The sequence below is a fragment of the Cupressus sempervirens genome, chromosome 11 (genome assembly GCF_028749045.1).
Source record: "Cupressus sempervirens isolate cs-2001-9-10 chromosome 11, ASM2874904v1, whole genome shotgun sequence".
Taxonomy (NCBI): domain Eukaryota; kingdom Viridiplantae; phylum Streptophyta; class Pinopsida; order Cupressales; family Cupressaceae; genus Cupressus; species Cupressus sempervirens.
The window spans coordinates 62923276-62947518 of NC_143128.1; the positions used below are offsets into that span (position 1 = coordinate 62923276).

The following is a 24243-nucleotide window of genomic DNA, read 5'->3' on the forward strand; positions in this document are numbered from 1 at the left end:
GAAATATGTGCAATACTTATAGCAACAATTAAAAATTAAAAATTTAAACTTAAACATTAATGATTAAAATTTAAAACAAAAAGCATCACATGTAAGTAAACTTATAAATAATTTTTTTAAATAACTTAAAGTTAAAACAAACTAAAAGTAAACTATAATTATAATTGACATACCTTGTCTCGGCTGGTTTGAGGAACTCCTTCTTAGAGAAGGACCTGAATAGAGCAAGTGAAGTGTGGTGGTTGCAAGTAAACATTTGCACTTCTCTAGCTTCTAGCACTGCTTGCTTCACCCATTCAATCTTCCCTATGTCCTTCAATGCATTGTTCATGCCTATAAGCACCCTCTATCATCAAACCTGCTGATTTGCACACAGGTGCAGAATCTGTGATAGCCTGTACAACATTAGAGGGCCCAATCTCCTCTTTGGCATCTCGCAAAATGGTGAACTGAAAATCTGCATCCTTCTTCTTTCCTGAGCAATCTATGGCTCTCAAAAAATAAGAGCCAGCAGGGGATGTGACAATGATATTGATGAGTGGCCGATGTCTAACATCGGTCCACCCATCCATCACAATAGAGTAGCCTGTCCTAACCCAAGTGCATCTCATATCCTCAAATAATAAAGCAACCTTTGAGTATTCTTCATTTAGGATAGTGGTTCGTAGCTTATGCTCACCGGGGGGCACAAATGAGGAATTCATGCTCATAATATCTTTCACCATTTGTTTATAATAAGTGGAACGGACTGCATTAAATGGGATACCATTAGCAACAAAGAATCTACCAATGGATGCCTCACACTTCTCCTTTGCTTGTGCATTAAACATACTTTCCACCGAGCCCTTGTCACTACTACTTATCTTTCTCTTCCCTCTAGACCCACTAGGGCTGCCACTAGTACCAATGGCGAATGAAATATGCCTAGATGATTGTGAGGGAATGGATGGTGATGTCACTGTCAAATTTTGCCCCTCCATTTCAGCCTCTAAGTGCAATCTTTGACATTCTAATTTTTGTTCATCGGTTAGGTTAGGACAAGCTTTGACTCCTTGGCATGTAACACCTAAAAAATGTGACTTCACTCTTGTACAGCTGCCCCTAAAATCATCAAGACAAACATGACAATCCCACACCGTAGTCCCTCCTGAATTCTTTTTATCTTTTGGCCTAGGTGTGACATATTGGAGAAGAGGTTTTTTCCTATTGAAAGGACCTTTTGCAAAATTCTTCATAATGTCGGAAGGGCATTTAAACAAATCAGCTTTAGGATTGGGTTTTTGCCTAGTGTCACTACTAACAACATCAACCTCTACATTTTCTTCTTCACTACTACTACTTGTACTCCCACTGCTGCTCATTGTGTTTAAATATGCAACTGAATAGATATATGAGCTGAAACAATGAAAAAAAAAAAAAAAATCAGACTTTGCAAGCTACAAATTTATTAAAAAAATGATAGATGAAAGCACAAAGAGTTTTATACTTACTTGGTGGACAAAATAGAAGATCAAACCCTTGGTCAAGCTCTTGGAAGCAAAACAATTACCTCCTCTACTTGCAAAATGAAAACTTCAGCTGGCTGCAACATAAAATGAAGACCAAAGAATGGTTAAAACAATTTAAATGTGTTGAGTTATATACATTTTAGGGTTTTTGGAGGAATGGGGCCCACTAGCCGACCAAAAAAGACACAACAAATGTTTTTTTTATGTTTTGAGCTTGCAAAAAAGGGGGACGGCTGGGGGACGGCTAGATGTCCCCTTTCCGTACTGGGGACGGCCTTTTGTCCCCCCTACGTCCCCAAGTTTCGGGTACGTCCCTTGCAAAAAAAGAGAATTTGGGGACAGCTGGGGGACGTCCCATACCCGTCCCCCCATCCCTGGGACGTCCCCGTCCTCGAAACGGGGGGTTTTAGGCCGGGTACGCGTCCCCAGGGAACATAGGTAAAAATATATAAGCAACTTCTAAGTGAGGTTTTTATCCTACCCAAGGTTGTCTGCTGGAGTTTTCATTCCAGGAAGCATGCAGCGTCCCCTTATTGATTTTTAGGGTTTGGGACTTTATTTTATGGCTTCAATTCCAAGAGACATCTTTCTATTAAATCTTATTCTTAAAAGAGTTTGGATGATAACAATATACTATATCCAAGTATCAACTATCTTACATTGCAATGATAACAAAATGATGGAAATGATTTTTCATTTGCAACGTTTATCCTTGTATCCAATTGCCTTGGACAATGTAATCAATATGAATATCTGCTTAGATAAACTTTTTCAATATTGATCAATAAGCAAGACTAAGGAAATGTATTATATTGATATAAGGTATTGCTCAAATATGTATACAAACTGCTATTTCTGACTCTCCTTATGAATGCAATGATCTGATCTACTGGAAATGAGTCTAATGTGAATTTTGGATGTTATGATGCTTGCCTTACAAACTCTCGAATAATATAAGGATATTGCTGTTTGAATGTCCAAATGATCTCCAATTGGCCTGATCATTTATCAGATATAATTCTTATGAAATGACGATAAGATAATGGAGGATTCATGCAGATTTGCTGTTTCTGATGCTGCTTTATAAATATGCAAAGATACCACTTCTGTATTGTCTACCATGCACTTTGATATAATTCCTTTTCTGCTGTAGATGTTGTAATAGTTATTCCCTTTGGCACTGTTTCTGAACTATAGGCGCTGAATTTATGGGTCTGAGCCTTTTTATGGCTGCTACCTAAACTGAGCGATTTGATATCAGATATGAAATAAATAAGAAATGTTCTATGATAATCCTCAAAATGAATAGTGAAGAAATAGTTATGATCTGCTAATTAAATGAAATTCACCTCATTAATATCCGATATAGCAATGTCTATTGCTCTATCTCCTCACAAACTCTTCTTCACTTCTCTGATCTTCTAGTCTTATTTACTGATCTGCTCTCTGCTGATCGAAGTGATATCAATGCCTCTATATATCTCACCAAAAGAATGAGAAGATGCATTCCACCTGACATCACTTGTATCACCTCTTTCCTTTAGACTAATTGCACTCTTTGGCAATTAATGGACTAATATGGTGACTACCAATTTTACCATCCTTAATTGCTATTCTCATTATATATATATATAGACTCCCTATTAGTCACAACGATGTCTCCTGATATGAGTATCCATTACTATCTATTATTGAGTCAGCATATTCGATAATTTGATTACGCCTTTCACTAATCATATATAGTCAATATCTTTCTCAGCGATAAGGTTGGAAATTGCACCGACTCCTTGCTTGTATCAGTATCTTCATTCTATCAATGTCATCTGTACTCAACATGGCGTCTTATGTTAGTGGACAGCCACTCACTTTTGTGATGTTTTGATTACCAGAAAATTGTTTTTGACACTGGCATCATGTCACAGGTATTCCTTGTTGATGTTATGATTTGTTCATGCCATTGGCAATAACTTCTCTTATGCTATATTCCACACATAACAGTGTCGACTACTTGGGCTTCGTCACTATTATTGACAATGGATTCTGCCTACTTTAATTTGTTGCTGTATCAATAATCTTTGTTTGACAGTCTTGTAGACTCTAAGTTGCACCTTCTTTCTTCTATTCCAATATCTGAATTGTGTCTTAATGCTTAGGAGCGGCTTGCATCACTTAATTTTGTGGCAAGTAGCTAATTCCTCTTTTAGCTTGATACAATTGTTGTGTTCAACTTTTAGTAGAGGAGTTGCTAATGAAGGTCAATGTCTGCTCTGTCTTCTCAATACTTGCGAAATACTTATCTCAATGCCTCTTTTTATGTTGTCACTTCTCATCTTCTTTCACTGGTCTAAGAGGATGTCAATAGAATTCCTTATAAATATTATCATTGCTCAATATTTTCCGGCTTCATTCAGTAAAGGTGTCAATGTTCCTTTGATATAGTGCTCGTGAGTACTTGTTCTCTCTTTTATAAGTTTAAATCCTTAATTAAATCTTATTTTAATTGTATATCTTAACCGGAATCTGGGATATTACAAAGCACTACATTTCTCCAAACTCCAAAGAGATAAAAAGTCAAATATGCGACGATCTGTTCAATGCCTTTAACTTGCATTTATACTTGCAGCAAACTAATGATGAAGATAACCCCCACAATGGCCGCTGCAACTGGATTTCCCACTTGCATCACCCCTTGCATCTCCCACAACTATGTCATATGTGCATAGTCGGTCACATGCTAGTCCTTGTGCCCTCCCAGTTGGCCTCTGCCTGGTTATGGATGCTTAGTTTGCAGTCTTCATCCGTTCGTTTGCAGTCCAAGCTTCTTGGTAGCACGTTCCTCCCTGTGTGGCTTTTCGTTGCTGGTGTGTTGTGTCATCTACCTTGCAGTTGGTGTGTGTTTTGTTTTGTTTTGCTACCCATGGTGTGTGTGTGTGTGTGTTTGTTGGATTGGACTGCTTTTATTTGTGTTTGCATGCTCACCTCACCCAGCTTCATTGCTGACCCTTCTTTGGTTTTCTTTCATCGTCAATGACTGTCGGGTCTGCATTTCCGTTTCTTGCATTTGTTGTTGTTGGTTCTTAATGATGTGCTCCGGTTGGTGGTCATCTGTGCCGTTACTCTCGGCCTGCAGAAATCTCAACTACCAACCAATATGACATGGTGCTTGCTTGCTTCCTTCCTACCTATGAATTGTTGTGTTGCGGTGTTTTTCTTTGTCGTTTCTCTCAGTTGTTGTTGTTGTTGGTCATGCAGGCTCTCTTCTTTTCTGTGTCTGTGAGGATCTTACACATACATTACACACTACTTATTGCAGCAATATTTTTGTCTATATCGGTTGTGTCATCAGTGGGCTTGAGAACTACACATTGAATCATTTTGATACATGGATTGGTTTTGTGCCATCAGTGGGCTTTTGAAACTTACATCCAACAGTATTTTTCTCTGTATAGTGGCAGTTGGGACTGTTTGGTGTTGCATCTACAGCCTGCAATTTCTGTTGTTGGCACTATAACTATAACCTCATGGAAACCAATCATACAGGTTGTCTTCGACCCCTCTGCAGATATACCAGCGCAATAAAGGCAATGTTGCTTCCATTTCTGAACTGCTGGATTGTGTTTCTTGTCTTGAATCAAAGAATCGGGCCCTTAAGGAAGTGGAAATTGCTCTCTCTGCGAAATTTGCTGCATTATCAGTTGACTACATCACATGGAAGGCAGACTGTATGGAAACGAGACAACAGCTGGACCTGAACAGCAAAAAGATCACTTAAACTCTAGCTACCATTTCATCTGCCATCCAGAATTTTCTGATTGCAAACAATTGTTAGACTCTCATTTGGTACAGGTTTTGAAGATGAAAAAACATTAAAAAAAAGTAACACTAATTGCATAGTAAAGAGGCCTTGCTGAAAATTAAAAGGGAATCTCAACTGAAAACATAGGCAACAGTTTGTAACGTTGTTGGGATTTCACCTCCTCTTATCGGTGTGGAGGCTCCTGTCCACTCTAAACTTCCGGACAAGAGAACTAGAAGAGAGAGGGAGCTCAACTTGGAAGTCCCAGACCTTCCTCCCATCACCACTACCACTGTATGTGGTGTATGTGTTTCTATGTGACCAGTTGGAACTACCTGATATTTATCTTGATACAACACGGGTCAGATATGATTCCACCTTGTTCCTATGGTTTTATAATTCCTTGGACAGACTCTGCATACTTGGGGTATGTAGGAAAGTCTTTTCTTCCATTAAAGAAATATCTTGAGGACCTTAAAAAAAATTATATTTAGGTGAGCTGAGATAGACTCAGGCTTTTGTTGCAGAAGAAGACAAGATGGCAAGTGTGTTGTGATTCGTAACCTTAGACCAGTTATTTGTGACAACTTCTCACTAGGATGGGTGGGCAATTTGGTGGCTTTGGAAACCTTCACGGAGACTGCTCGAGAGGGTGGTGCATGGTGCCGTGTCCTTAAACATAAACTATTGGAATGGAAATGGCTCCTTTTGGTCTTTGTCGGGCTTGCTTCATGATGTAGATAATTCTGCAAACCTTCGTTTCATTAATGAGACCCATGTGTGTCCTACTCGACCACTCCTAACTGTTACTAGGTATCACTGGTTGTCTTCTTGCAGAGATGAGGTAAGGTGGTCATGGGGTATCAAAGGCTCGAGCAACGTTGCTTGCCTTATCTATAGTAGGTTTCAGTATATGACTTCAAGGTTCATTTTGACAGGTTCACTAGATGGTTCGCTTGCACCTAGTGACTTCTCACCCTAGGGATCTCTTCATTGCAGTCTGTTACTTTCCACTAGCCTCCTCTCCATATGCAATACACAATGGGTCGAATGGGGACCCATTCATGGACCTGTTTTACAACATTACGAGGTTCTTTGAATTGGGAGACATTCTTGTCATTGGTGATTTCAATGTATAGATTAGGGACTTACAGAGTCCACTCCATGACTTGACATCAGATGTGATATGCACCTCTAAGCTGAATCCGACACTCTTGGGTCTCTAGAGGTCCTCTAATGATACTATGGACCCTCTTACAAGATACAACTGCTACCTGATTCAGTTGTGTGAGTCCTTAGACTTGGCAATCTTGAAAGGACTTCCCAACCTCCCCGACTCTAGTTCGTTTACTTATTTGGGAGAGGGGGGGTGAGAGTGTGCTGGACTATGCCCTTGCCAACTCCTCTCTCATTCTCGCTGTCAACTATTGAATGTTACATGACTTACCCTTGTCGACCACGTCCCTTCATATTACCTTTCAGGCCCTCTCCTCCTCACCCCCGTGGTCCCTCCACCTCCTGTTCACCCCCACCCAACCCACACACACCCTCCTTAGCATTGATGTAGACAACCGGGACCTCTTGCACGCGCATCTCAAACGACTCCTTCCTTTGGATTGCTTACCATCACACGAGAGCACCTCTTCCTTGTTTTACTGCCTCACCATTTCCATTTTAGAGGTTGCCCTCCTCTCTTTCCCCCATCACACCTTCTAGTGGACCTTGCCCCCCTCCCATAGGAGCGCTTGCCCCATAAACTAGTGATTCTATGATGAATGCAGATCTTTCCACCACAAGTTTCGCACGACTTTCACCCTCCTTTTGGCTTCCTTTAGACAACTACGAGACTCTTACCGCCATTTTCTCCAATACAAAAGTGCACCTTCATCTAGCAACAAATGTTGTCCCTTCGAACCTTCATCTTCCTATCCCCCAAGGCCTTCTAGCATACCCTCTTCCCTCACATGTCCTTCCTCCCCCAGCCTTACACCACGTCAACTTGGTTTCCTATACCTCCACCCCCTGCGATATTCTTGGCCAACCCACTTTCACTGTCATTACTTTCCCTACTATCACCTTTTCACCTTATCCAACATCAATAGGGCAGTTAGATCCATGAACATTAGTAGGTTGGTAGATGAGGAAAGGTTCCAAGCAGAACTCTTCAAGCTTGCCAACAAAGTTCTTTGTCAATTTCTCACAAATTTTCTTAACAGGGTTATTTGCAGAAGTTTGCCCCATCTTAGTCACATCACATCATCGATTTGATCCATAAGGTCGGGTTAGTTTCATATCCTAACAACTATAGGACCATCATGGTGGAACATCTACTAAAGTGTATGGCATAATTTTACACGAAATTCTTTCCCATGAGCTAGAGCAGAGACATATTTTTACTAGGATTTAGGAGGGCTTTTGACTAGATTTTCAATCTGTGGATCAGATCTTGGCTCTTAGAGCTATTAGGAGGTGTGTCATTGCTCCTCAAAGATTTACTATTGCTTTGTGGATTTTTGCAAGGCGTTAATGTTGTCTATTTGATGTTATTCCACATTTTCTAATTTCTTAATGTTGTCTATTAGATGTTTCCATATCAACAAGTATTGGCTAGAGCTTAAATTATGCAAGAGGATGTGAAATAGAATTACTCCGGTGCCTGGCATGCTATTAGAGTTAGCTAGGGAGCTAACTCAAGAGATGCCTGTGATAGAGAGTATACAACAAAGTCTTGAACAGGAGTCTAGAGGGTCTAGTGATAGTGACCTTGAGCAGTACCTGCAAGAGATGGTTGTAGGAGTGAGGCGGATGAGGGCCTCTACTCAGTCACGGACCTAGGAGGAGATGTCAGGAGAGTTGGAGAAGCTCTTGGCATTCATGAGGGTGGATTGCAGTGAGGCATTGAGGGCATGTTGCTAGTCTAGAGGGTGGGCTGCTGCAGAGTCTCACGCTATGATGGAGGTTTGTGCATTGAAGCAAAAACCATGCTCGGATGGATGAGTTATTGAGGGAGATCAAACAGGCTTTCTGAGAGAGCTATTATTCTCTATGGCACTCTGAGCATCTCTTTTCCATACGAGAGGCAACTCAAGTGGAGCTTGCCATGTAGTTAGAGATGTTGAAGGGAGAGCTAGATAGAGAGAGAGGCATGTGCCGAAGGGAGGGCATCCATGGAGGTAGAGAGGGAGACATTGTCGGCTGAGTTAGAGGAGTCTAGGATAGATAAGGGGATATTGGAATCTTGCATGGAGACTTCTATGGCCCAACACAATGCCAAGGAGAAGTAGTTAGAGGCGGCAGTGATGTTGAAGAAGGCGATGGAGAGGAAAATGGTTGCATACGAGAACTTGCAGATCCGAACACAATAGGTAAATGAGTTGCGGGCTCTCTTATCACCAGCTCCACCACCTTCATTCGCCATTGCGCCATCAGGGACACACTCTTAGCCTCCCTCATCTTCATCCTGATTTTCTTTTTCTTTGTATAGTGTGTGGGTAGTGGGTTTTCACATCATTCCATTTTGTTTGTATGTTGTTAGGAGACAACTTTCTTTTTGTGGGGGATTATGTTGTCGGCAAGATCATATGTGTTGTCTAATTGTTGTTAATATTAATCATGTCTTTGGTAGTTAGTGTCTCCAAGGGGTATGTACTTTTAGTCGTTATGGTTCACACCACAACCCCTTGGAGATTATAGGTAAACTCCCTTGGATGGAAGAGGGCATCACTATTATTATCATCTATCATTCTAGATGATAACCTTGTTGATGTAAACTGTGATTGGTATTAATGGAATACATGGTGGTTCTCTAATATTGTCTTGCATATACTATCTTTGTTATAACTCTCATACAATAGCATGTGTTAAAAAACCATAGACTATAAACAAGGGATAAGCAGAAGGGGCATGAAAAGAGATAGACCATAAGAAACAAATAGGATTTAGATGAAAAATTCTAATATTAATGATCAAGTAAACTCAAGGCACATCAGTGACACTGATGGGAAAAAGAGCCTTATTACTATTTGGTTAAATCCTTTACATTTGGAATTTGGAAGAATTGGTAGCAACTAACATAGTTGAGGCCCCTGCATTTTATTTTGTGTTAAGAATTTTCATTCACATAAACCACCATATATGCATCAGATCAGTAAAGAGGATCCATTTTTAATGACTATTTTACCATGGGCCAGTTTATCAAAGATAAAAACAATTTAATCCACTAGAATTTTTTCAGGCTGGACTTTAGTACATTAAAATCTATTGTTTTAAGTTTCTAACTGTACACAATTTGGATGCTGTTCTTTGACCTGGCTCATTGTATTATGCCTTATGTTTTTAACCTTTTCACAGTAAAGGGAAATAAGTAGCTACCATAATTATTGGCAGTTTGATTCATTGATTGCAAGGTTTTCATCTATTATGTAGTACATGCATTTTTTTCAACTAATTTGTAGTATAATTGTTTGGAATATGACTTCTAGAAAAAGATGATCGAATTTGTTTCATATATTTTATGATTTTATCACTGATTTGGAATGAGGAGATGACATTTTATTACCATGGAAGCACTGAAAACCCACTTAAAACAATCATTCAACATTAATTGTAAGTTATTCATAATCTTCTTATAAAGCAATTTAATTTTTTTCATTCAAATTGAGTGTGCTTAGTCACTTTTATAATGCACAGGTGAATCAAGGTATGTACTTGAAAGATAATGAGACGGATTTTTCTTTACTTGTTGATCGTTCTCTTGGGGGTTCAAGCATTTTTGATGGAGAATTAGAACTAATGCTACACAGGTATGAAATGATATTTATGTTGAAGTGTTTTTTTAATTTGTTTACTCTATTTTGAAACTGATATTGAATCCACAACCATTCAGGCGGCTCCTTCATGATGATGGTAGGGGTGTTGGTGAGGCCCTTAATGAATCCATATGCCTAAATGGAACAAACTCCTGCGAGGGTTTAACTGTAAGCTTAGAATTTGTGTTTTTAATCTCTCAAATTCTGATCTTATCTTATATAGTAAAGAATACCAATTATTTCTGTCACATTTTCTCTAATATTTGTAGAAAATTAAAAATTAAGTTGCATGATAAATGTACGATTGTAATGGATACCCCCAAAATCTGCTTACAAATATTCACAGCTATATAGTAATTTTATCAAACACTTAGCTTGCAGCCTCTAATTTCCCGTTATGTGCTACTATTGTTATGCCTCTAAAAGGTTTGTTTGTATTGTGTTGTGTTTGGCATGTCACATAAATATAGGAATTGGAAAGGCATAACATATATCACAGAAATAACTAGCACACTATATTTTATATTAATTTCCAAGAATTTATAACAAGTGCAAAGCTGACTCACTGAATACTCCAACAATAAATCAGAACAAACGTTGTTTACATCAAATAGTTGAGGGCGTGGCCGTTGCATCAACCTGCTGCAAACAATACGCAACTGCTATAGAAACATGGCTGCTACAGCGAAGCTGCTATAGTAACTTGCTACAGTAATGTAGCTGCTACAGTGACGTGGCTGCTATAGTGACGACTACTACAGTGACGCGTTGCTGCAGTAACTCGGTAGCTATAATAACTTACTACAGGAACTTGGTTGTAGCTAGAAATGCACCCAATCTGCCGGATATAAAGCTAATAGCAACAATTTCCAAAGGCCAAACCCCAAGGGAATGACGTTTAGAATGTCACATGAGAGGAGAGACGTCTTCTAATGCCAAGAATAGATTTGCAACTCACACATCCATTTTCTTCTCATATTCAACCTGTCGAATGAAGCCAAAAATGCTTCCTTTTATTCTTTCTCCAAGGGTCCATTCCACTCACATGAGCAATTTGACATAAAAGATGTGCGATATAAAACATATTAAAATAATCCCTTACATTTCCCTTTGGCACCCCTTTTGATTTGCACACATTCCCATAAAATTTAATATTAAAGTAACACTTTAATATTTTGCAACTAAATTAATTGTTACTTTAATAATACTTTAGGCATCAAAAAAATTAGCTGTAGGACTCTGAATAGCACAAGTGATAGCTTGTTGGAAAGCTTTCGCCACAGGGTATCAAATTCAATAACCAAAACTAGCCTCCCCTGTCTTGCTGACTTATTAAAAATAGTATGCCTGGAACTGAGTATATCAACTCCGTTTTGGCCCAAACTGGAGATGACAAAGGCAAAACACTCTAAGACCCTTTTAAACCCTTTGTTAGCCCTCGGGACCATGTAGAACTAGGCTAAGACACACACACAAAGGGGACATTAGAGTTCACCTCGCTTGAAATTGGTTTTCCCTAAGCAATCTCAGTCTAGCTTGTTGAATAACTTGTTCACTCTCCCATTTAGCACCCTCCTACAGGTCTTTCCATTCGACCAAATATTCCTTCACTATCTTGGTTCTAAGTTTCCTCTCTTGGGTGTCCAGGGTAGCCTCAGGTACTAACACGAGCTTCCCGTCATCCAAGGGGGGTAAATTTGTAGAAGGAACTACACTCTGACCAATGGCTTTCTTAAGCCACGACAGATGAAATACATTGTGCACTCGACTGCCCTTTGGAAGCTCAAACTCATAGGAGACTTCTTCCACTCTGCGAATCACCCTATAGGGACCATAAAATTTAGGCTTCAGCTTCTTTGCTCTGCTCCTCTTGAGTGATGACTACCTATATGGCTATAAACTCAAATACACCATATCCCCTACATACCTCAAAACTACTCTCTACCCTATGCTGATTAGCATACAACTTCTACTAATTTTGAGCCTATTGTATGTTCTCCTTGAGTGCTCTCAGGATATCCTGACTATTTTGCAACATGTCTTTGGCTTTGGGCACTTGGCTGTTCTCCAAAACTAAATCCATGAAGCTGGGTGCTTTATACTGATACAATGCTGTAAATGGAGTCATCCTGATGGTCATGTGATATGTGGTATTGTAACAATACTCCCCCATGTATAACCACTTGACCGACGCTCTCTGCTGCGCAGTCACATAGTTCTGCAAATAGCCTTCCACCCATTTATTTACTATTTTTGTCTGCCCATTTGTTTGAGGGTGGTAACTCGTACTAGGTGTAAGATCTATACCACACATCTTGAACAACTCCTACCAAAAGGTGGTCATGAACTTGCTATCCCTCTCACTAACAATAAATCTTGGTATCCCATGCAACCTAAAGACCTCTCTGAAGAATAAATTTGCAACCTGTGTTGCTGTATAAGTAGACGGAATAGCAAAGAAGTGAGCGAACTTTGTTAATCTGTCTACCACCACATAAATACAATCTCTTCCCTGCACTCGTTGTAAACTAGTGATGAAGTCCATTGAAATACTTTCCCATTTCCTATCTAGAATGGGTAAGGGTTGTAGTAAACCTGCAACAAATGTGTGCTCTCCCTTATTCTGTTGACAAACTACACACTCCCTGACATACTTCTAAACATCATCCTTGAGCCCTCTCCTTGAGAACCGTTCTCAAATCTGCCTATAGGTCTTGAAGACCCCTGGATGCCCAGTTGTAGGTTCATCACGAAATGCCCTCAGAATCTCCTCTCTAAATTGTGATGTAGGGATCAAATAAACCTTGTCCTAAAATCTGAGCAACCTATCCAACACTGCATACTTGTCATCCTGGATGTTGCCCGTAACTATCCTAGAAACCCAATCATCTCCAGCATACTTCGTTGCAATTCGATCTCTGCAATCTCCTGAAACCTTTGCCAGAGCACATAAGTGAGGTCTCTGAGATAAAGCATCAACCACCACATTTTTCTTAGCTTTGACAAACTCTATATCAAAGTCATAAGCCTACAATTTAGTAATCCATTTCTGTTGCCAATCATTAAGATCACGTTGGTTCATGAAGTATTTAATACTATTGTGTTCAATTTTGATCACAAAACGCCCACCTACCAAATATGATTGGAATTTGGCCAATGCATGCATTATGGCCAGCATTTGCTTGTTGTAGATAGAATAACTCCTCTCAACTCATCGGAGCTTCCTACTCTTGAATGCAATGGGGTGTCTCTCCTGTATCAATACTGCTCCTATCTGTAATGTTCTTGTTATAAAATAAATCATTAATCTATTGTTAATGGGCCGATTGATTTATTATATCTCGGATCCATTTTTGTTTTGAATTTCGAAATTGTGTCGTTGTTGGCTATCTTTGTACACCCTTGGAAAGTTTTGCTTGACGGGTATTTAAGCACGGCTTGTAGGTTGTCATTAGGTATGCAATCTGGATTATTTCTTTGTACCGCAAATTCCAATTGGGATTCTCTATTGTTCGCCATTTCAAAAGTGAAAGATCTTCCCTACTTGGCCATTTCGATTTCGGTGGGATTCAACCCTCACCCTATTCTGTCGTCTGTAATACATCGCTCGGATTTGGCAAATCAAAGCACCATCATATTGCGAATATTAATTGAATGTTACTGTGTTCATTCTCCATTTCTTGTTTGAGTTTTATCTTGGTTGTATTAGAAATTTGATCATCCACCAATAATCGACTTCATCTACACCACATCATTGGACACAGACACCTATACTATACGGCTCACAATTACATCGTACAACCCTCTAAAATTATCAATATAACTATGCTTTGCATCCATTGTACAACCCTTTGAAATCTTCTGTACGACCCTACTTGTATCCACCATACGACATGTCCAACACCTATTCGTATGACCTACAAACATTTTCCTCCAATACTGTACGGATTGTCCTATCAAACGTACGGTCAAGCATCTCCATACAGTCAAAGTTTGGCTACCGTACGGCCTCCTATGGCCTCCCATATGGACTTACCTGAGCAACAATTCTTGATACCATATGACATTCGTACAACACCCGCACAGTAGACCACACACTATTATTCTATTGCGTGTTTTGATCTCAGAGGAGGATGCAGACATTATAGTGGTATCAGAGCTTCGATCTTGCCAGCCTGTGGACAGTGAATGAATGTTTATAGCCGGAATAGAAGAACACATTCCATTGATAGAATGGCTGCCAAACTGGAACCCACAGCTGTCAAACTTGTGGCACTACTGAGAGAACTTGCTAGCAATTAGGCACAAATCAATGATACTTAGCGACTCATGGAAGAGACTCTCAAGAAGTTGGCAGACAATAAAATATATGAACAAAATGGTCACAGCGTGGACTCGGTGTCAGGTAAGGCAAACCCTCATCTAACAGGCTTTCGACCTTTCATGCCGTCTTTTCCTCTACGAATGGAGGCACCACACGAAGGGAACAATCGACCTTTGAACAAATGCAAGAACAACTAAGGGAAGATTGGAAGAAGATATGTCCTACAAAGATTACGCAGATCTAAGAATGAAAAACTCGAGAGGTGGAAACAAAGGATATTTTAATGATGATCTTAGGAGGAAGTTGAGTAAAGTAAATTTGTCTCCATTTGATGGATCTAGATCCATATCTGTGCAAGCGTGGGTAATGAAGGTCAATACTTACATCCAGCTTAATCCCATGCCAAAAGTAGCAATTAAATTTGCGGCATTGCATTTGGAGGGAGTAGCGCATGAATGGTGGCATCACGACACCATCACACTGGGGAATGGTCAAATAAATACTTATGCATAATTCACTAAGAGATTGATAGATTGATTTGATGGTAAAGATTTGAAACTCAGTTTCAAAGATTTGGCACAACTAAGACAAACTAGTTCAGTTAACCAATACATTTTGGAAATTCAAAAACTCTTTGTTTTGGTCATGAACATTTTTGAAAGAAGACGGATAGTGCTCTTCATGGATGGACTAGCAGAACCACTGAAAGGTTGGTCAAAGGGGTTCAATCCTGCCACCCTGTCAGAGGCCATTAAGAAGACACAGTGTATGGCATCATTATTGACATCATCATCGTGAAGTTACTCACATTCCAAACTGCCTATGTTTTTGAGGGACAGAGATAATAAACCTCCGGCCAAAAAGCCGTCATTGGACGAAGTCACTAGACAGGAGCTTCGAAAGAAGAAACTATGTTTCAATTGTAAGGGACCTTGGGAACTTGGCCAAAGATGGCTCGAAAAAGGAAAGATCCATTACAATGAGGTTTTGTCCAATGATGAGGACGAATAGGAAGAAATAGCCTCTAAAGACAACCAACATCACGACGACACCAATATGGTTAGTTTTAACCATACGGAAAGGTTTGCAACACTGGTACAACGCGGAGGAACTATTGGCCTAGTTGGTAGCCCGAGGTGCATAGTTTTTCGTGTATGGGGAACACTTCAAGAACAAAGGGTTATGGTGATGCTTGATAGCAGAGCCACTTTGAACTTCATAAGCTCATCTCTGGTGAAATGAAGAGGTCTACCAATGGAGACACATGCAGGATTTCAGATCAAAGTTGCCGGAGGGACTCTTCTACCCTGCACACACCTTATTCCTTAGCTAAGTATCACAATCGCAAATCACATGGTGACCAAGGATTTCTTCATAGTGGACCTTGATGACTTGGAGGTTATTTTGGGCATAGAGTGGATGGAGACACTTGATGAATACACTCAGAGCTTCAAACAGATGGATTTCACTTTTGTTGTCGATGAAAAGAAGGTTGTTCTCCACAGAATGGCAGATGAGGGTCCGAAGGAAGTTTTTGCGCATTGGATGGAGGGAATTTTTCAGTGTGATGACATCGCTTGGGTTGCACATTGTTTTGTTTCGACAGAACCTATAAAAGGGCAATGGACACCTCCCCAAGATGATGATCTCTGGAATATTTTAAGTAAACATGAAAAAGTTTTTATAGACATTCCTGTCGGCATACCATCTTATCGAGGGTTTGAACATACTATCGAGTTGGAAGCGAGAGCCAAGCCGGTCACAACCACACCGTACCATCATTCGAAAAAATTCAAAGATGAGATGGACAAGACAATTCAGGAATTGGTAGAGAAAGGATGGATTTGTCCTAATTCTAGCCCTTTCGCGTCATTAGTGGTATTGGTCAAAAAGAAGGATAGTACAATGCACATGTGTGTGGACTATCGTGCGTTGAACAAGAAAACAATAAAGAATAGATATCCTATTCCAAGGATAGTTGAGGAGTTGGATGAAGTGCACGATGCAGTCTATTTTCGAAAATAGATCTCCGCTTCAGATACCATCAGATCCGCATGAGGGAGGAAAACGTGGAAAAGACAGCCCTTTGTTGTCACTACGGGCATTATGAGTTCTTGGTCATGCCATTCGGATTAAGAAATGCACTTGCTTATTCAAATCATGCATGAATCGCATCTTCAACAAACAATTGCATAAGTACTTACAAGTATTTTTTGATGATCTGCACTTGAAGCATCTATATGAAGTCCTAAGGATCATGAAAGAGCAGTCTTTGTTCGCCAAGCAATCCAAGTGTGAATTCGGTATGACAGAAATATTGTACTTGGGGCATGTTGTTAGTAAATATGGAGTTCAAGTTCATTGGGAGAAGATTTAGGCTATCCTTGATTGGCGTCCCCCAAAATCACTCACAGATTTGCGAGGGTTTTTCAGACTGTGCAGTTATTACTAGAGGTTCGTTAAGGATTCTTTTAGCTTAGCGGACCCTTAATGAATTTGACAAGGAAGGGGTCTTTCCAATGGGATGAAAATGCACAACTCACTTTTGATTAGCTAAAAGAAGCAATGAGCACTTGTTCCGTACTTGCATTACCTAATTCGACTCGATCGTTCATTTTGGAGTGCGATGCATCTGGAGAAGGCATTGGCCTGGTACTGATGCAAGATAGACACCCCATAGCTTATGAGAGTAGGAAGCTTATGCAAACCGAATGCTTATATTTCATCTACGACAAAGTGATGTTGGCCATCGTACATGCACTAAGTTTCAATAGTATCTGGCGGGTGCCAAGTTTGTTATTCATACGGATCACAATAGTTTGAGATATTTTTTGGAGCTACGAGATTTGAATGAAAGATAACAAAAATGGGTAAGGTTCAGGCTTTTGATTTTGACATTGAATATGTGAAAGGAAAGAACAATGTGGTTGCAGATGCCTTGTCCAAGAAACCCGCAATCTGCTCACTAAACCAAATTTTAGCTGATTGGAAGGTAAATTTGTTGGTAGAATATTCCAAAAACACATTTTCCTGTGAACTAATAGACGGCATCACCTAGGATGATTGGTACAAAGTGGTGGATGACATCATTTACTATGAGTCAGATATTTTTGATGCCAAATTCCAAATTGAAGTAGAAAATCTTGAAGGAGGTACACGACTCATCCTGAGTAGGACACCTAGGCTTCCTCAAAACTTACTGAAGTCTCAGAGAGATGATTTCATGGAAAGGATTTAAAGGAGATGTATTGCAGTATGTAACAGAGTATGTGGCCTGCCAGTAGAACAAATCCGAACATACTCTACTTGCTAGGTTACTGCAACCTTTGCCAATTCCAGATTATAAGTGGGAAAGTGTCTCGATGGATTTCATAATTGAACTTCCCAAGGTGAACGGAAAGGATTGTATTTTCGTGGTGGTTGGCAGATTGATAAAGTACGCACATTTTTTCGCCATCCCCTTAGATTTTTAGGTTGCACAATTTGTTGATTTGTTCTTTAGAGAGGTCTTTCGTCTGCATGGGTTACCCCAAAACATTGTCAATGATCGAGATGGGCAATTCATCAGTATCTTTTGAATAGAACTATTTCGATTGGCATGGACAGAATTGTCACCAAGTACTAGTTACTATCCTCAGACAGATGGACAAACGGAGATTATGAACAAGAGGCTCAAAGGTTACCTTCGAAACTAGGTTTCGGCACAACAACGGGCGTGGGTCAAGTGGATACACTTAGGAGAATATTGTTACAATACCACGTATCACATGTCGATCGTGATGACACCCATGAAAGCTCTGTATGGGTACTAACCTGTCTCCTTCATCGACACTGTGCTTGGAGACAACTGCGCACCAAGGGCGAGGGACTGACTTTAGGAGGGATAGGACATCCTATGATACCTAAAGGAAAACTTACAAGGGGTACAAAATCAATAGAAGATGCACGCCAACAGACATAGAATGGAGAGGAGTTTAGAAGTAGGAGACCTAGTTTATCTCAGGCTCCAGCCATATCAACAATCCTCATTAAAGGAAAAGGGAAAAGAAAAATTGAAGCCACAATTTTATGGTCCCTATCATGTAGTTCGTCACATTGGTGAAGTTGCTTATGAGCTGAAACTTCTGGAGGGGAGTCGTATTCATAACGTCTTTCATGTTTCATCCCTGAAAAAGGCCATAGGGCAGAATGTCATGGTAGCCACAGACCTTCCGTCACTCAATGAAGAAGGAAAACTCATTCTGGAACCAGCCGAGATCATCGAAGTATGCGAGAAGGCTCTGTGCAACTATACAGTGAAAGAATATTTAGTGCATTGGAAACACTTGCTGTTGGACACGCGACTTGGGAGGGCAAGCACATTCTTCAGCACCTGACGTTGCATTTGCTTGAGTACAAGTGAAATTTGGGATGGGAGGACTGTAATGTTCTTGTTATAAAATAAATCACTAATCTATTGCTAATGGGCCGATTGATTTATTATATATCGGACCCATTTTGTTTTGAATTCCGAAGTTGTGTTGCCATCAACTATCTTTGTACACCCTCGGAAAATTTTCACCAACGGGTATTTAAGAAAGGCTTGTAGGTTGTCATCAGGTATGCAATCTGGATTATTTCTTTGTACTGCAAATTCCAATTGGGATTCTCTATTGTTTGCCATTTCGGAAGTGAAAGATCTTCCCTACTTGGCTATTCTAGTTTCGGTGGGATTCAACCCTCATCCTATTCCATTGCCTATAATATTTCACTCAGATCTAGCAAATCAAATCACCATCATATTGCGAATATTAATTGAATGTTACTGTGTTCACTCTCCATTTCTTGTTCAAGTTTTATCTTGGTTTTATTAGTAATTCGATCACCCATCAACACTCGACTTCATCTGCACAACATCATTGGACATAGACACCGATACTGTACAACTCACAATTACATCGTACGACCCTCTGAAATTATCCATACAACCATGCTTTGTATTGACCGTATGACCATCTAAAATCTTCCGTACGACCTTGCTTGTATCCACCATACGACCTGTCCAATACCTATCTGTACGGCCTACAAATTTTTTCCTCTAACACTGTAAGGACTATCCTATCAAACGTACGGGCAAGCATCTTCCATATAGTCAAAGTTTGGCTACAGTACGACCTCCTATGGCGTTTCGTACGGACTTACCAAAGCAGCCATTCTTGATACCTTATGACATCCATCTCAGAGGAGGATGGGGACATTACACTATCCCATCTCTTGAAGCATCACATTGAAGCTCAAATGGTTTCGTGAAACCAGTTAGAGCTAGAACTAGACAAGATGACATCAACTGTTTGAAGTGGTCAAAACATCTTTGTGCTACCTCTGTCCATGTGGAGGCTCCTTTCTTGGTAAGATTAGTGAAAGGTGCAGCAATCTGTGACAATCTTGTAATGAACCTCCTGTGAAAACCACATAAACCAAAGAACCCCTTAAGTTGTGTAAGTTTTATGGGATTAGGCCAATCCACAATAGCTCTAATCTTTTCAGGATTAACCCGAACACCATCGACACTAATGATATGCCCAAGGTAAAGGAGCTTGGTCATGCCAAACTCGCATTTTGATTCCTTGGCATACAATGACTCTCTATCCAAAATAGATAACACCTCCTCCAAATGTTGCAAGTGCTCTTCCCAGGTCTTACTGAAGACCAAGATGTCATCAAAGAAGACCAAGACAAATCTCCTCAATTGCCCCCTAAACACTTGGTTCATACAACTTTGAAATGTGGCAGGTGCATTGGTTAGTTGAAATGGCATAACTATAAACTCGAAGTGGCCATACTGACATCAGAAGGTTGTCTTCTCAATGTCCTCTGCTCCCATCTTGATCTGGTGGTATTTGGATCGTAAATCGATTCTGGTGAATAAGCATGCACCATGCAACTCATCAATCCTAGGAATGGGATACCTGTTTTTAATTGTTTTTTTATTTAGTGCCTTGTAAATGATGCACATGTGCATCGTCTCATCCTTCTTCTACACTAGAACTACTGCTGAAGGAAAAGGGCTTTTGCTAGACCTGATGTACCCCATCTCCAGTAGCTCCTTAATTGCCTTCTCTATCTCATCCTTGTGTTTCTTAGGATGATGATAGTGGGTAATTATGACCGGTTTGGCTCCCTCCTCAAGTTCAATAACATGCTCTATTCCCCTGTCAGGAGGAACCCCATGTGGAATATCGCTAAATACTTTGAGATGCCGATCAAGTATCTCCTGGATATCTGATGGATGACTCTTTATCTGTGGCTCCTGTGGTGCTGGCATGATGAAACACTCTGCTGCCCACTCTATGTCATTATGCTGAAAAAGTCTCTATATTCTCCTTAGGGTGACTACTCTGCATTTGAATTAGAGTGCTGATCCTCCCCTTCTGACTATGACTCCTCCGCTGAAAAATTCTCCATTTGATTTACCTTAGCCTTAAGAGGGCACTTATGAGATAAGTCTCAAGGCTATCTACAATGAAAACACAACTTCTTCCTCCTCAACTCATTTAGGGTGTCATTATCCAACTTTCTATTATCCCCTTTTGGTTGTCCATCTTGGTAAAAAGGTTTTTTGTCCTTATCCTTAGCTTTCTTCATATGTTAATCCCTAGTCTGAAATCTGCTTTTAAAATAAGGTGTTAAGTCATGAACTTCTTAGTGGGCTCCTGTAATGTAGCCGAGTCATGCCCCTTGACGTAACCCCTCAAGGGATCTGAGAGTCCATACATAAACAACGCTACTAATCTCCTTTCTAAAATATCTGTAACCAACACAACTAACCTCTAAAATTCATTGATGTATGTCTCGACTGATCCTCACTGCTTGAGCTGTGCCAACTCTTTAAACTATAACTCAAGATCTTTGGTATCAAATCTCTCTGTGAGTCTCTCAGTGAACTCCTTGTAAGATGTGATCTGATTATGCCCCAAGGTTACCATGCCATGGTGCCACCACTCATGCATTGGGCTATCCAAATGAATAGCCGCATACTTGATAGCCTCCTCCTTAGGCATCAGATTCAGCTGGAAGTATTTATCTACCTTTTGCACCCAAGCTTGTGCAATCATCTTCCTTGAGGCATCATAATAAGGTAAAGAAAGTTTCCCAACTTTGTTTCTCAGCTCAAAGTTTTGATTTCTCCCTCCCGCTCTAGGCATGTATTTCATCCTCAAGTCCATACAATCTCTGAGGGAAATATTCACCTTAAACTCAGGTCCACTAGTCTCCTAATCCCTCCTGAACTGATCCTATAACTCGGTAATTTGCGGTTCGTTTACTGGTTAAACCGGATCTCTGGGTGGGACGGTGGGTAGAAGAGGTCTCGAGCTCGTTATCCGAGCTGGGCGTGCAACATGTCTAAAGATATCAGCCTCATTCCCATTGTTGCCATGTCCATTATTATTACCATTAATGTTATTTTCAAGACCATTGTTGTTGCCTCGGCCTCCATTATTATCTTTGCCCTCGTTTCCATTGTTTGCATCACCTAGATTAATATTTGTAAGAATTTGCCTAAGGGCAAAATTCACCCAGGAACTAAGAACTCAAACACAAGCACAACTGTAGACCAAAAATGGATATGATCAATTAATCAGAGTATGTTCGAATACATTGCTCTGTTTAGAATGTGATATTCAAACACACTAGGAGTGCCTGTATATAAAGGCCTCTCGGGAAGTACCTAGAATGTCTCTAGAAACAACTAGGAGATAAGACAACTAAACACCTTATCCAACATTCTAGATGAATGGATAAGAATGACAAAGTGTCATATGTGTGTAGAAGATTCTTGTGTTGTAGACAACATGTGCTTAAAAGAGGTGCGGACCCCTATGATGTTATCAAGACAACTCACAAGAGTGCACAAACTCCTAAGTGTCTCACAAATAAAATAATGCAAAATAATTAAATAATGCATTAACCTAAGTAAACTTAAGTGTAAATAGTAAATACTTATTTACGCCAACAATATTGATGCACATCTGTCTAGCCATAAGCCACAACATCAGATCCATTTGCCTATTTTGCTCTTGTTGCATACGTTGCCCCTCCTCTAACGTACCCAGTAACCATCTGAACATAACCTCCTCTTGATTTGGACTGTCATTCCTACCTCCACCTAGTCCTGTATTCCTGCCATCTCAGTCACCTAGATTGTTGTCTTGTTCAAAGAATATCTCTTCTGTGTCTGTACTACTAGATTCTATGTCCACCTGCACATATGAACTAGACTGCTTGCTTTGTGACTTTGAATCTTTGTTATCTTGCTCTGGTATGGCAAAAGTTAATGGCCTCTGTCGCATGCTCAAACATACATTCTAAGCCTGTTTTATTTCTTACTTTAGTGTTTTGACATTTCGTCAAACACTTTTCCCTTTATCCGCCTGTCCCAAATTCCCTCCACAGGATGATAGTACTTAAGGCTTTGATACCACTGTAATGAATACCCCCAAAATTTGCGTACAAGTATTCACAGCTATATGGTAATCTTATCAAACACTTAGGTTGCACTCTCTAATTTCCTGTTATGTGCTACTATCCTTATGGCTCTAAAAGATTTGTCTGTAGTGTCTGTATTGTGTTGTGTTTGGCATGTCACATAAATACAGGAATTGGAAAAGCAAAACATATATCACAAAAATAACTAGCACACTATATGTTATATTGATTTCCAAGAATTAATAACAAGTGCAAAGCGGACTCACTGAATACTCCAACTATAATCGGAACAAACATTGTTTAGATCAAATAGTTTAGGGCGTGGCCCTTGCATTGACCTACTGCAAAAAATATGCAACTGCTATAATAACTCGACTACCATAGTAACTTGCTACAGTGACGTGCCACTACAGTGATACGACTACTACAGTAATTTGGTAGCGACAGTAACTTGCTACAGGAACTTGGTTGTAGCTGGAAATGCACCCAATCTGCCGGATATAAAGCTGATAGCAATGAATTCCAAAGGCCAAACCCCAAGGGAATGATGTCTAGAATGTCACATCAGAGGAGAGACGTCCTCTAATGCCAAGAATAGATCTGCAACTCATACATCCATTTTCTTCTCATATTCAACCTGTCGAATGAAGCCACTAACGCTTTCTTTTATTTTTTCTCCAAGGGTCCATTCCACACACGAGCAATGTGGAATAAATGATGTGTGATATAAAACATCTTACAATAATCACTTATGTCTCCCTTAGACTCCCTTTTTGATTTGCACAGATTCCCATAAAATTTAATATTGAAGTAACACTTTAATATTTTACAACTAAACTAATTGTTATTTTAATAATACTTTAGGCATAAAAATATATTAGCTATTGGACTCCGAATAGCATGAGTGATAGCTCGTCGGAAAGTTCTTACCGCAAAGTATCAAATTCAATCACCAAAACTAGCCTCCCCTGTGTCCTACTGACTTAAAATAGTATGCTTAAAACTGAGTAAATCGACTCTGATTTGGCCCAAACTAGAGATGACTAGGCCAAAATACTCTAAGATCCTTTTAAACCCTTTGTTAGGCCTAGGGACCATGTAGAACTAGGCTAACACACACACATTTGGTCGAATGCTAAAGTGGGGACATTACAACGATTAAATGTATGGCTTGAATTGAAGCTACCTGTCCAAGATGGTAAGTTGAGTTTAGGAAGCACCAACATCACTCTTCTACAATTGATAGATAGGTAGCTCATTAATATGATGTTTTACAGTTGAGCATCATGCTGGAATAAAAAAATGTTCTGCTTTTTCTAATCTCTTTTAGGACTTGTTGTT

At 39.8% G+C, this 24243-nt stretch overlaps 1 protein-coding gene across 1 annotated transcript in view; it reads left to right on the forward strand.

Moving 5' to 3' along the window:
- The window catches only part of LOC149528260 (alpha-mannosidase-like), a 344971-nt gene that overhangs the window by 249278 nt on the left and 71450 nt on the right, over positions 1–24243 (forward strand). The window contains exons 23-24 of the mRNA XM_089811746.1: positions 9994–10106; positions 10190–10280. Coding sequence (XP_089667872.1) covers positions 9994–10106; positions 10190–10280 — 204 coding nt within the window. The remainder of the gene's footprint in view (positions 1–9993; positions 10107–10189; positions 10281–24243) is intronic.